This window comes from Psammomys obesus, unplaced genomic scaffold, assembly GCF_907164565.1.
Source record: "Psammomys obesus unplaced genomic scaffold, mPsaObe1.curated_primary_1811, whole genome shotgun sequence".
NCBI classification, from domain to species: Eukaryota; Metazoa; Chordata; class Mammalia; order Rodentia; family Muridae; genus Psammomys; species Psammomys obesus.
This window is the reverse complement of record NW_026591816.1, coordinates 491591-505851: the sequence shown is the minus strand read 5'-3', so window position 1 is coordinate 505851 and position 14261 is coordinate 491591. Positions and strand designations below refer to the sequence as shown.

Here is a 14261-nt window from a genome sequence, read left to right as displayed (position 1 = left end):
CACAGTGCAGATGGCTGCTGGTTCTGGGACTGGCCAGGAAATCAAGGTAAGGCAGGGTGTACGTGTGCCACCCTCGAGTGCGTTCCTTGGAGACGAAAGATAAGCGACCAAGGAAGATGAAGACAAAATGTGGGCAGACAGTGCGCAGAACTGTCACCTTCTGGTCTCGCAGCAGAGACTCCGCCATGGATCCACCGTTGCAGAGCGAAGCTTCCCAAACCCAGCAGCCCGAGCCGCCCTCTCCGCTGACAGCCTACCGATGGCACACTGGAGGCGGAGGGGAGAAGACCGCTGGAGCGTTCCGGTGGGGCCGCTTTACGGGCTGGGGAAGGGCCCTGAGCCATCAGGAGCCCATGGTGAGCAAGCAGCCAGCGCCTAGATCTCTGTTTCGTCGGGTCCTCTCTGCACCGCCGAAGGAGTCACAACCCAATCGCCTCCGGTTCTCCAAGACCCTGTGGGGGAGGCACAAGAACGTTGCACCGTTCGAACCCAAGGCAAATCCCAAGGCCCCAGGTACGTTCTCCCCAAACCGAGCCCGGGTTAGCCTAGGTAGCCGGATGCCTGGGTGTCTGTCAATCAGGCATCAGCCCTCTAGACACAGGAAGTTGTGGGGAGTACGAAAGCCCAGCAGGAAGCGGCTTGGGGCCCCAGCAACCCTCATCTGTCTTTCCCCCTAAACTGGGACGATGGAGAGAGTCGAATGGCCTGTAGGCAGCTGGGGTTCAGCCTGAGAAATAAACACTGAATGGACGCACCTTAGTTCTGTGTGGCTGTCTAACGGTCCTTGGCCCTGATGGTTGTGTCCTGAACCCAGGAGACCAAGCCGTTGACTGGTTGTGGATCTCGGCTGCCTTATATACGGCCTGTGTCTTACTTTGTTTCCTTGAGTGTGAAAGCCCCATCTCTGCTTGAAGAGCACACTCACCGATTCAAGCAGACTTTTATTCATTCAGTGTGTGTGTGTGTGTGTGTGTGTGTGCGCGCGCGTGTGTGCGCGCCTGCTCCCGCACCTGCCTGAATGTGGACACGTCTCATCTCCCTTATCACAACACATGTGTTAGTTCAGCGGACAACCTGTATTTACTTATGTTGGGAAGGGGGCGGGCAAGCCGTGGTTCCAGTGAGGAGGTCAAATGGCAGCTTTCGCGAGTCAGTTCCCTCCTCCCATCACGGGGGTTCTGGGGATGAAACTCAGGATGGTTAGCATTGCTTGGCAAGCAGCTTTACGTTCCTAGCCATCTCACTGGCCCAGGCAGAAAGTTTTTGAGGACTGAGTTGGTTCTAGTCCCTGACTGAGGAACTAAGGGTGGCACTCCCTGCCCTGTGGAGGTCACAGCGTTGGGGGGGGGGGGGACAGTTACGACAGGAAAAAGAAGTTAACGTGAAAATGATGGACTGCTAATGAGAACCAGGAGACCAGTGAAGACCATGAAGCTGAGACCAGGAACGTAGGACCAGTCCAGGGCCTAGCAGATTCTAAGACATCACTAGTAGGAAAGAGTTGGGGCTTCGGGTGTGCTCCAGTGGCAGAGCACTTGATTAACACGGGAGACACTGTGGGGTTACGGCTCTTATGCTCATCACCAAGAAAGAAAGAAAAAAAGTCGTACGTATTGCCCCTAGTGGTAAAGGAGGGTAGAAGGTGAACTGAGAAGATCTATTCGGCCCGTGTTTCCTGAAAGCTCAAGGTTAGTTTCAGCTCGTTCTTGAAATGCCCTCCATTGGGGCTAGGAATAGTTATGCGCCCCTGAAATCCCAGCACCGAATGGTGGGAGCAGGAGGGCGCTCGGTCTTGAGTTCTGGGCCAGCCTGGACTGCAGAGCAGGACTTTAGCTCAGATGGGAGGTGACTGTAAGTTAAAGCACCTGGTAGTAAGCCCCACACGGTAGAGGAGAAGCTGGATCCTGACAGCTGTCCTTGACCGTCACAGGGACAAATGCTGTATATTCCCACTTCCCACATAAATGAGTAAATTCCAGTTGTCTTCTGGCCCCCGCTTGTGCGGCAGCAAGTGTGTAGACACAAACTACATAAACATCCTAAAAGGCAACTCGGCATATGACGTTATACTTAGAAAAGTGGTTTCTTATTGTGGGGACTTGTTTTTCAAGACAGGGTCTTGCTGTGTAGACCTAGCGGGCCTCAGCCTCACAGATCTCCCTGTGTCTGCCGCCCCTTTGCTGGAATTAAAGGTGTAGACCATCGTGCCAGGTATCTCGTTTTCCAATTTAGGGACTCATACACTAAAGGCAAGTGCTCTACTGCTGTGCTAAGCTCTGTGGAAGCATTTTCTGAGGTTCTACAGCGCGCCAGAGGTTCCTGCTACACTGGCTCCGCACAGAACCTTCCACCAAGCAAACCTGCTCCCTATAGCTCCATGTCTCCTGTGGCTCACCTCCACTCCCACAGTGGGGACTGAGTGTAGCCCATAGTGGGGGGGGGGATGCTTAATACAAGCCAAGCCTGGACTCAGTCCCCCAACATCACAAGCAAAGAAACCCTGGTTTCTAGCTGGCTGCCAGTACCTTCCCTCCGGCCTTCCTTACCCCTCCCTTTATTTCTCTGAGCTTCACCCAACTGTCAGCCTTTGTTCAAACTCTCTTCCATCTTGGCTGGGTGAAACTCAAACTTCAGTTCAGAACCTAGCGCAAATGCACGCTTTCGGGGTCGGAGTAGAGTCACTCTGACCTAGCCCTCACCAGCACCGCCTCCTCAAGAAAAAAATCTCGCATACTTGCAACTTTTTCTATACCCTTCTCAAATTGAATACTTTCCACCTGAGATAAGTTATTTATGCTAGTGTGTGTGTGTGTGTGTGTGTGTGTGTGTGTGTATGTGTACCATGTGGAAGATAGAGGATAGTTCTATAGGATCAATTTGGCTCTCTCTTTCCACCTTCATGTGGTTCCAGGCACGAAATGCACACCAGGCTTGCCGGGTTGGCACCTTCCCTATTGAACCGCCTCGCTGATCCCAGATTATTTATTTATGAGAGGCCAAGGCTCCTGCCCCTTCATTCTCTCTGTCTGTGTCTCTGTCTCTCTCCCTCCCTTTCTCTTCCTCCTCTCCCTCCCTGCCCTGCTTTTGGGATAAGGCCTCACACGGACCTGGAACTCTTCCTCCTCCTAGCTCAGTGTTTCAGGTGCCGGCCTTGCAGGTGTATGCTGCTAGGCCCAGCCTGGCCCACTCTTCCAGTTAAGAGAAGAATGCTTACATTAGAAGCCCGGCTTAACCACTCACAAGCTATGTGGTTCTGGGTAGGCCACTCACCCCTCCTGGGCCTCGGCGCTAATGCTCTTTAGATGCCTTTTGAAGGATTTATTGAGAGAAGGCACAAAGGGCAATAAACCCAGCGCTGCCCACAGGGACGGTGGGCTGTGTCGACTTCGGGGGCTGGTGTAGCGATTTCACACCCATCCTGACACGGTTGCCGAAACATGCACCTTGGCTACCTGAAGAAAGGGGTCAGAGGGAGAAGGGAACACTCTGAACACCCCTTCTTCTTCCCAGAGCCAGAGCTCGAGTTGGCAGCAGCCCCAGAACTACCTGTCGCACAGATCCCGGAGGCTCCCACCCCTGACATGCCTGTTTGGGACATTGGGGGCTTCACCCTGCTTGAAGGAAGGCTGGTGCTGCTCGGGGAGGAGGAGGTAAGGAGCAAGGGGAGGAAACAAGACAGGATAGTGGAGGAGGAGGTAAGAAGGAACAAGGGGAGGAAGAGAACAGGACAGGGGCAGTGGCAGAGGGGTAAACATGAAATATGCGTGCCCGCTCCTGTGCGCCTCCCTTTCTGACTGCCCACTTCTATGGGGGGACAGGGTCCTCGCCAAATCCGGATGGGAAGCGCCAGCTCAGAGAGCAGCATGCAGTCAGCCATGGGGAACCTCAGGGATCCAGGTAAATTTGGACGGTTAGGGAGGCTGGAGGAGCGGGGAGCCTTTCGATGTGATTCATAATCCACATGCGTCCTCCCCTCACCCTTCTACGTCTGACCACCCACAGATCGGACCCCTGGAAAAACTGAGTCAGAAGCCACTGCTTCCAACCAGGTCCACAATGTTCGGGTATGGCAGCAGCGTGACGGGGTGCGGTGGGGCAGAAGTGTACAAGGTCTCCCAGACCTTGGCCGCACACACGCCCTACAGATACACACAAACTCACACACATATGTTAGGGTCAGGTGTGGTAGTGCGGCCTGGTAATCCCAGTCACAGAGGCAAGAGGATTGCTTAGGCTCCAAGTGAGTTCCAAGCAAGCCAGGGTATATATTGAGATTGCCTAAAAAAATAAACACACACACACACACACACACACACACACACACACACATAGACACACACACCAACAACAACTATTTTAAATTTTGTGATCCTCCTATCTCTGCTTCCTGAGTAACTGGAATTTACAGTCCTGGTCCTGAGGGCCAAGAAATTTGGGATCTGTTGACAGAGCTAATGAGAAAATTCTTCTCTGCTTTTGTTTGGTTTGATATCTGTGTGTGTGTGTGTGTGTGTGTGTGTGTGTGTGTGTGTGTGTTGATTTTTTGTGTTTAGGTTTTGTTTTTTGTTTTTTTGGGTTTTTTTTGACAGGATCTCTCTGTGTAGCTGGCTGTCCTAGAACTTACTATGTAGACTAGACTGGCCTTGAACTAACAAAGATCCAACTGCCTCTGCCTCCTGAGTGCTGGGATCAAAGGTGTATACCACCATGCCTGGTGCAGACTTTATAGTTTTAAAACAGTCTCATACTGTAGTCCAGAATTTCCTGGGAGTTGGTATATAGCTCATGCTGGCCTCTAATTCTCAGCAATGCTCCTGCATCAGCATCCCAAGTGCTGGGAATATAGATGTGAGCCCACACCTTGTTCCTTCTCTATTTTACAAGGAGTCTTAGAGAATTAAGAAAGTTGAGTGATGGGTGCTTGAGGGGTGCAAGCTGCTGGGGCTTCGGAGACGGCTCAGCGGGCAAGCTAGCATGAGGACCAGAGTGTGGATTCTCGGTACCCATGCTAGGTAAGCATGGCAGCCTGCTTGCGAGTCTAGGCCTTGGAAGATGAAGACAAAGAATCCCCAGAACAAACCAGCAGCTGTCGGATCAGTGAGTTCTGGGTTCAAGCGAGAGACCCTGCCTCCTGATGGAGATTATTGATGTCAGCACCTCAGGTCTCCACACACACAGGCGAACACATGCTCATTCACACACAGACACATCACATACAAGGACACATGGGAAATATTGCAAATGTCAGGAAGGAAAGCTTGTCTGCTCTTCTGAGTTCTAACACAGAATTATAACTTTCAATTTCCTTTTTTCTTAATTTTTTTTACTATTGGATGTAAGCTTGCCCACACGCTTTCCCTGACACCCTGCAGCCCTTTCTCCTTCTTTCAGCAGCCCCTACCCCTTCTACCATGTAGACACTTACTGGCCTCTATTTCTGAACATGTTGGCTTCCTTGGACACTAACTTAAAAGGCATGACTAAGGAAGGAAGGAAGGAGGGAGGGAGAGAGGGAAGAAAGAAGGAAGAAAGGAAAGAATGGAGGGAGAGAGAAGGGAAAGAAAAGTAAGCTGTTGGGCAGGGGCAGGTACGCCACTGATTTAAGAGCGCTTGTCCCTCAAAGGCTTGAGGCCTTGAGTGCCATCCCCAATATTGCAAAGCATGACTATAAATGTCATCTGCTGGTTACAGATATTAATACAGCCTAGGCTTGGGCTTGGTCCCCCAAGACCAGCAGATCCTCAAGGACACTCTTCAGGGGCAGAGTGAGGACAGAGGGTAGGGTTCTCCCTGGCTCACACACCTCTCTGCCCACTTAGGGGTTACTCAAGAGGCTAAAGGAGAAGAAAAGATCCAGGTCGGAGCTGGGAGCCCACACCGCTCGAGATGGGTGAGAGGCTCTGGGAAGTGGGGGGGGGGGGCTCGTGCTCAACACTGCTGCAGGCAGCCCCTTTAGCCTCGTCACCAGCTGCCTCCATGTTCTCTCTATTCTGCTCCATGCCGAGTGAACTTGGGACCACAAAGACCCCAGCCATTTTCCCCTCTCTTGGCTGAAGTGGGAATGGTCTCTAATGGGATAGGAGGAGCTCCAAAGAATGCGTGAAAATTAAGCCATAAATGGTTGGGGGAAAGGAGACCGTGCTAAGATACCCAAAGGGATGACAGCTAGGACTAGTGGTTAGAGAGCTAAACATTGAGTGACCAAGGAATGACGCCTTGCTCCCCTTCTCTGGCCCAGACCCCCCAGCGCTCTGGGTTCCAGAGAGTCGCTGGCCCCTCTCTCCGAGGTGGACCTGGGTGCTGAGAGGGATGTGCGCGTCTGGCCGCTGCACCCTAGCCTCCTGGGGGAGCCATATTGCTTCCAGGTAAATGAGGAGCCTACCTTGGCCTCTAGTAAACCCTCGACTCATCTTAGCCTCTACTAAACCCTTGAATCCTGCTCCCAATAGGTAACCTGGGCAGGCGGGAGCCGATGTTTCTCTTGCCGTTCCAGCGCTGAGAGAGACCGTTGGATTGAGGATCTCCGTCGGCAGTTCCAGCCCAGCCAGGTCATTGAGGGGAGGGGACAGACACAGAAAGCCCTTCCACAAGCCAGTCCCTGTCCCTTCCACGCTACCCGGACGTGCAACACGCACCTCTGCAACGCATTCACTAGCCCGGTGAATGTCGAATCTGCCCCTACAGCCAATTCTCCACCTATTTGCTCCCCAAGTCCTGTCTACCGAGTAGTCACCAAGTCCTCAGTCCAGGGCTACCCATCTATAACCTAAACCCTGATTTGTGAGACTCTCCCAAAGCTAGACGTGCTCTGCTTAGCGGCTCCCAGATACTTGGGACCCCGGCCTCTTCCCCAAGGGGTCACGCAATATCGCCACGGACAGGGCTCCCAGATCGCGGGGCGCATCAGGGGGTCACGGCGCATGTCTGGGGCGCAGACATCTCCAACCCTCCCCTCCCGCCCCACTCCTACACTTAGGACAATGTGGAGCGGCAAGAGACGTGGCTGACGGTGTGGGTGCACGAGGCCAAGGGGCTGCCGCGAGCGGGAGCGCCGGGCGTGCGCGCGGAGCTGTGGCTGGACGGCGCGCTGCTGGCACGCACCGCCCCGCGGGCTGGCCCGGGCCCGCTCTTCTGGGCGGAGCGCTTCCACTTCGAGGCGCTGCCACCAGCCCGTCGCCTGTCGCTGCGGCTGCGCGGCGCAGGCCCGGCGGGGGCAAGCGTGGGCAGGGTGGTGCTGGAGCTGGACGAGGTGAGCAGACCCCGCGCGCCCGCCGCGGGCCTGGAGCGCTGGTTCCCCGTGCTCGGGGCGCCGGCGGGGGCGGCGCTCCGGGCGCGGGTCAGGGCGCGCCGTCTGCGCGTGCTGCCGTCGGAGCGCTACAAGGAGCTGGCTGAGTTTCTCACCTTCCACTACGCGCGCCTGTGCGGGGCGCTGGAGCCCGCGCTGTCTGCTCAGGCCAAGGAGGAGCTGGCAGCCGCCATGGTGCGTGTGCTGCGGGCCACTGGCCGGGCGCAGGTGAGCAGGGTGACCGCGCAGGCCGGTGGCCCGGGGCGGCCGGACGGCTAGGGCTTTACGAGTGGCGCTGGAGAAGGAGGGCCGGGACTGTGTCCGGTGGGGCGGGGCACCGGAAGGGCAGGGTCTAGACTTTCCCGAGGAGGGACGAGTTCAGAACTTAAACTCCGCGCGCCCTGTCTGGAATTTCTGCTTTAAAGAGGACCCGGCCTTCACTCGAACTTTGTGGTTCCTTCTGAACTTGAAGTCAGACCCTGAACCTCGTTTGGGATGGGTTCCTTCTGAACTTCGGCGAGAGGGGAGGGGCTGGAGGTGAGGCGAGCCTCAAGGCTACCTGCTCCTTCTCTGCTGTGAGCGGTGGAGCCTCTGGCCTCGGCTAGAGGCTGAAGGCTGTGCCTAGGTGTGAAAGATGGGCCTGTGACTGGGATTCCCGGGTTCCGTCAGGGTGCTCTCTGTCCTCCACAGGCCCTGGTGACAGACCTAGGCACCGCGGAGCTGGCGCGCTGTGGAGGCCGTGAAGCGCTACTCTTCCGAGAAAACACCTTAGCCACAAAGGCCATTGATGAGTACATGAAACTGGTGGCCCAGGAGTACCTCCAGGAGACTCTGGGTAAGCAAGGAAAGGGTGGATGCCGGAGTTGACGTTTTCATTGCTGAAACGAATCACTGCGACCGGAAAGCAAGCTGAGGGGGAAAGGGCTTATTCAGCTTACACGTCCACATCGCTCTTCCTCACTGAAGGAAGTGGGAACTCAAACAGGGCAGGGTCCTGGAGGCAGAAGCTGATGCAGAAGCTGTGGAAGGATGCTGCTTCCTGGCTTGCTCCCCATGGCTTGCTCAGCCTGCCTTCTTAGAGAACCCAGGACCACCAGCCCAGGGGTGACACCACCCACAAAGGGCTGGCCCCATTGATCAGTAATTGAGAAAATGCCTTAGAGCTACATCTCCTGGAGGCACTTCCTCACCCCAGGTCCCTTCCTCTCGGATGACTCCAGCCTGTGTTAAGCTGACACACAAACCCAGCCAGTTCGGGGTTGGAGCTGGGTGTGAGGTGTTCGGTTTGTGACTTTAGACTGTCTGTGCTGCACCGCAGGGCAGGTTGTGCGGCGTCTCTGCGCCTCCACTGAGGACTGTGAAGTGGACCCCAGCAAATGCCCAGCCCCAGAGCTACCCAAACACCAAGCTACACTCCGAAGCAGCTGTGAGGAGGTTTTTGAAAACATCATCCACTCTTACAAGTGAGAACCAGGGACCCAGGCCCTGGATCCAGCCCTGCCTCTTAGCTGTTGTGCTGCCCTGACTACCCAAACAAAGTGCAGGGCCCTCAGAGTTTATTTAATACTTGATATGTGCCTACATCGGTGTCATATTTAACTGTCCTGGTTTTATTTGCTATATCTGGCTACCTATACTCGTACCCCAAGTAGCCTGAGACCCACTTCCTTTGTTTTCAACCACAAATTATTTCATTCCATGTAACCTTGGTCAATATAAGATTTTAATGCCAGATGATGCATAATCCTAGTCCCATGATCCTTAAGAGACCCTGTATTCCAAGTCTCATGAAACTGATTATAGAAAATCCGAGCATTCAATCCTTCGGCTTCTGACCCTAGGATAACTTGCGTGCTTTCTCCTGTTACTTACGGCGCTAGGTAACACTGTAACCCTACCCAATCTTAAGTCATATTATACTGAGGCATCTCACTTTCATGTACAATTATAACTACACCCAAACTCTACTGTTCCCACGTGATCTTTTCTGCCCAAACCTAGAAGGCCCTAGAAGTTGCCACAATTATGCTGTAAGTTCTTAGCCTCGAGAACCCAAACCCCAAGCATTATTACTCCAGACATCCCCAACTCTGCAACCCAAACAACAGGTTCAATAAAAAGAAAGCACACACGGGCTTCATGAACCATAGATGATAGATAAGCCAGGTAATGCTTTCTATGTACCTGATCATCCACACTCTTTATGTCGCTTTATGATTCCTCTAACCATTGCTTCTTCTGCCCCAGCTGTTTTCCAGCGGAGCTGGCCACTGTGTTCTCAAGTTGGCGTGAAGCATGCAAAGCACGTGGCTCTGAGGCCCTGGGCCCTCGGCTGGTGTGTGCGTCTCTCTTCCTAAGGCTCCTGTGCCCTGCCATCTTGGCACCTAGCCTCTTTGGCCTGGCACCAGAGCACCCGGCCCCAGGCCCAGCCCGAACCCTTACACTCATCGCCAAAGTCATCCAGAATCTTGCCAACTGTGCTCCGTATGTGCTGGGAGGTTGTGGGGCAGTGATGGGATCGGTGAGTAGGGGCTTGGCAGGTGTCTGTGCTCACACAAGCTGTGTGGCTCTAACTCAGGTTCGGGGAGAAGGAAGCCTACATGGCCTTTATGAATAGCTTCCTGAAAGATCATGGGCCAGCCATGCAACACTTCCTGGACCAGGTAGCTGTGGTGGATGCAGATGCCACACCCAGTGGCTACCAGGGCAGTGGAGACCTGGCCCTCCAGTTGGCAGTTCTTCATGTCCAGCTCTGCACAATCTTTGCTGAACTTGACCAGGTGTGACCTGAACCCACAACCCTGGATGCACGGTAGAATGGCAAGAAAGCTGGGAGGAACTGGTGCCAGAGAGTTCACAGGGTGTCTTCCTTGCATACCTTGACAGACAACCCAAGACAGCTTGGAGCCCCTGCCCACCATACTGCGAGCCATTGAGGAGGGCCGGCCTGTCCCAGTGTCTGTACCAATGCATCTTCCCCGGATCCCCACCCAGGTCCATTCCAGGTAACCTCAAGTCTGGCCTGGGTTCTCGTAGGTGTTAAGATGAATAACATCAGGGGCAGGATCATATTGAGGTCAGAGGCTGGGAACAGCATCGAGTAAGGAGGCAGGAAGGGGAGTGGCCCACTGTGTTCAAAGGGCAAAGGTTCACAGAGTCAGAGTCTAAGCTTGGGACAGGGTCATGTCAGCAGTCAGGGAAGAGAAAGTAGCCTTGCGGTAAAAGACAAAGGCATGTGTCAGAGGTCGTGGATGGGGTCAAGTCAGGGCTCAGATGGTGACAAGATGTTACAAAGGCCAGACGAGCAGAAGTCAAGCTTAGGGCTTAGGGCAAAGAGGACTAGTCATGGGGGTCACAGGTTAGATACCATTTTCTATCATAAATCAAGAACAAGGTCAGGTCAAGACCAGAGATTGAAGAGAAGATAAGGTCAATTATGGAAGAAAGTGGGTACCCTTGTGAGCAGAGGCTGAAGCCAGGGTCAGACTGGAATCTAAGTTATGGATAGGGTAAGGTCAAGGTCAGACGTCAGAGACAAAGCCAGAGAGGGAGAAAAGATTAGGCTGGGAGAGTCGTCAGAAATTAAGGACAAGGTCTCATGAAGGTGTGATCCTAAGAGAACTGTAGTCATGTGAAAAGGGGGGTCGTTTCTGGCGCTCGACTGGGGTGGAGTCATCTCTGGGGCCTGTTGAGGGTCTGAACTTCCACATCCCACCTGCAGCTTCTCTTCAGGGGAGAAACCTGGCTTCCTGGCGCCCCGAGACCTCCCCAAGCACACTCCTCTTATTTCGAAGAGCCAATCTCTGCGCAGCTTTCAAGGAGCAGGGAGCTGGACTCCTCGGTGTCCAGATGAGGAGCGGCCCCAGCGGCGGCCACGGCCAGTACAGCGCACCCAGAGCGTCCCTGCCGGACGGCCTGCCCGTCGCCGCCCTTCCGCGGGTCCGAGGCGGCAGCTCCAAGCCTCCCCGCGCACTGGCCCGGCGCCTTGCGGACGCGCCTGGACTAGGACTTCCACCTCGCTGCCTCGGAAGCCATCGGTGCCATGGCAGCGCCAGCTGGACCAGCCCAGGGACCAATACCGAACTCTAGGAACGCACCGACCAATGAGCAAGGTGACATCCGGCTCAGATTCCCGCCAGGGCGTGGGGCCGGCCGCGGATAGGAGCGGGGCTAAGAGAGGACCAACACTGAGACCGTTCTCCCTGAGCTACAAGTTCCCCGACGGCTCAGAAATGGGATAAAATGAGAAAGGGACCTGGTTACAGCTGCTGTCTTCCCACAGCTAGCAGAGATTCAGTGCGAGGTGGCTGCACTCCGGGAGGAACAGAGAACTCTGTCGCGTCTAGTGGAGTCCCTGAGCACCCACATCCAGAACTTGACAGAGCAGCAGGAGCAGCTGCGCTGTCAGCTGCGGGACCTGGACTCCAGGCTTGGAGCTGGGTGAGCCCCGCCTCTCAGTCAGGGCCGCCCAGATCTCGCCCAGAACGACTCTCCCGGTCTAGACCAGCTCCGCCCCCAGCTCCTAACTGCTCTACTCCCTAGATCACACACACACTCACACACACACACTTACCTATCTCATACCTGTCTTTGACTGGTTAGTCACTTATACCCTCTCACCTAACCCCTCCTAACCGATTGGGCCATGTGGGCCTTTCCTGCCCATTGGTCAGTCTCTGCCTTCACATGGTGATTGACTGATTAATCCTTCCATCTCTTCTCTCTCTCTCTCTCTCTCTTTCTCTCTCTCTCTCTGTGTAGCTCTTGTTCTCCCTCCTCCCCTCCTCCTCCACCAGGAACTCTCCATCCTCTTGCCTCAGCCCACACCCTGCCCCCCAAGTGCTGGAGTTACTGGGTTGTACCACTCACTTGGTTAGATTTTGCATTTTAGCTGTGCCAAGCTCTGAACCAGACCTGCTTCAGACAAACTTATGGCCTGCTCTGTAGTCTGAACAAAGCCCAACTCCACTCCAAGCCCCGCCCACTGGGTCCTTGGCTGTCCACCCAGGATGGGACTTTCTCAGTTTCTGACCTGCCCCCTCCCTTGCCCCTGACCCCCACAGGATCTCGAAAGTGGATTCTGATGGTGGTCTTCCAAGCAACGGAAGCCATGGGCTGAAAAGTCTGGTGAGACCCTTGCCTGGGACTGGAGGGGAGCGGAGAGCATGTTTACTGAACTCCCCCACCCCCCTCCATCCTCTGACCCACTCCCACTGCCTTCCCAGGAGCGCCGCCTGACTGAGATGGAAGGTACTCAGGAGCAGCTGAGGAAGACCCTCCAAAGCCTCCAGCTTCTTCCAGGGACACCAGAAGCCAGGGGCCAGCCCCTGCCTCTCAAAGCACCGTGTGTCAATGGAGCTGAGCTGTCAACGGGCACTTGAGCGTCTCATCCCATTCCACGTGGTCTGGAAGTCAAGAAAGCCACTGCAGAGCCTCCGCCTTCATGGCCTTTAGTGGAGGACAGAGTGGGAGGTGCCAGACACTCCGGTATGGTGAGCTTGCCCAGTAAATCTCTACTTCAGTAAAATCATTGGTTTCTCTGCCCCTAAAAATGATTTAATCCAAGAGCATACCCAGTTCTCCATTCTGCTCTCCCAAGTTTTTACCTGATTTGAAGTCTCCTGTAGATGGAAATAATAAACAAATTCTCACTATTGGTGTATCTAAGTCTTGAGATTCCGTTCTCTCCCCTGTAAAATGTATCTAAAATTCTCTACGTAGTGGCCAACTCTTAGTCAATGGTATTCAACAAAGGTGCTAATCATTGCTATGGGAAGCACTTGCTCTCCCTCGAAGCACAGACCTCCCACTCATACATCCCGCCTCATTCACAGAACCTTTCTAGCCTCCAAATCACATCCCAGCTACCTTATGGCAGGGAGGGCATGAGTCTGGGCGGCAGATGAAGGAAGGGGGTGTAGGTGAGAGTACAGTTGAGTTCTACGGCTGGTTGAGTAAGCGAGCAGGCTTTTGGATCATGGATAAAAGGTTAAGGTGGATGGAACAACAGGTGGATGGCTAGGTTAGCTAACACTGAATGCTTGGCCTGGCATAAGAGAAAGCTGACTCTCAATAGGAGATTAATACTTGAGCTAAAAGAGTCATCAAATACACACACACACACACACACACACACACCTCACATTTGTTGAGGTCTTCTAGCCATGGGGAAATAACACAGTAGACAGACATGAACTCCTGTCTTTCTCGTTGGAGAAGACAATGCAGCTGATGGATGACCGTATGGGTGAATGTTGGTAGGACTGTTGGATTCCTTGATTGTGTGGATAGACACTTGGTTGGGGAAGCAGTGGGCTGGGGACATCGGATATGGGGGGACAGGTGAGGTGGATTTTTGGATAGATGAGTGTGGGTTGCTGACGGTTGGTGGACTGAGCATGGGTGATGGGCGGGAGAAAGCAAACCAGCTTGTGATGGTATATGGGCTAGTCTGGATGCTGTGATCCCGAAGACGAGGTGGTAGAGAGCTTAGCATTTGGGACAGACATAAAGTAGTGCTAGAATCTTGGAGATGTTGAAGTCCAATATAAACAATGAGGAAAGACCAGTGGCCTTGTGATTGGAAGAGACTGGACACTAAGGACAAGGGTGGAGTCCTCAATGATCTATGGATGCAAGGAAAAACTTCTGGGCTTCCTGCCCACTCACCTTGTGTAATTAACAAATCTAGTATTGGAAGAAAACAGTGGGGTGCAGGAGGGTAAGATGTTGTCATGGTAACTGAGCCCCTCCCTAGACGCTCAGGTTCTGCGGGCCCTTTAAGGGTGATCTGCTTGGCCACTCCCAATATGGCGGCGCGCCCGCTGGATTTCCCCCCACCCCCACTCCAGAGACACAAGGGGGGGTGGCAGACCTCCCCATCATGGCGGCGCGGCGGGGCTGTCGCGCTGAGGTCACGGCGGCGCGCCGGGGGAGGGCGGAGGGGCGGGGCGGCGGGAGGGGGGAGCGATTTAAA

The 14261-nt window shown here is 54.3% G+C and overlaps 1 protein-coding gene across 2 annotated transcripts; it reads left to right on the top strand.

Annotated features, from left to right (window-relative positions):
• Rasal3 (RAS protein activator like 3) lies at window positions 1-12939 on the top strand. Of its 2 annotated transcripts, XM_055612078.1 has the most exons (18): window positions 1-46; window positions 173-513; window positions 3511-3650; window positions 3819-3897; window positions 4003-4064; window positions 5820-5890; window positions 6239-6365; window positions 6450-6548; window positions 6977-7513; window positions 7976-8120; window positions 8604-8748; window positions 9533-9769; window positions 9864-10065; window positions 10172-10290; window positions 11007-11397; window positions 11568-11725; window positions 12349-12412; window positions 12511-12939. In XM_055612078.1, the coding sequence occupies exons 2-18, from the start codon at window positions 186-188 to the stop codon at window positions 12664-12666; spliced, it is 3060 nt and encodes a 1019-aa protein (XP_055468053.1). In that variant the 5' UTR covers window positions 1-46; window positions 173-185; the 3' UTR covers window positions 12667-12939. The 2 variants fall into 2 exon arrangements, with proteins under 2 accessions (XP_055468053.1, XP_055468052.1); XM_055612077.1 differs by lacking the exon at window positions 1-46 and having other exon boundaries at window positions 57-513.
• The last annotated feature ends 1322 nt before the right edge of the window (window positions 12940-14261 follow it).

What these genes read in the sequence shown, in the direction of transcription:
- Rasal3 (XM_055612077.1), top strand. Translation starts at nt 117, where the DNA reads ATGAAGACAAAATGTGGGCAGACAGTGCGCAGAACTGTCACCTTCTGG. An exon ending in GGGAGCCATATTGCTTCCAG is followed by an intron (nt 6,366 to 6,449) that starts GTAAATGAGGAG and finishes TGCTCCCAATAG; the next exon opens with GTAACCTGGGCAGGCGGGAG. An exon ending in GGCAGTTCCAGCCCAGCCAG is followed by an intron (nt 6,549 to 6,976) that starts GTCATTGAGGGG and finishes TCCTACACTTAG; the next exon opens with GACAATGTGGAGCGGCAAGA.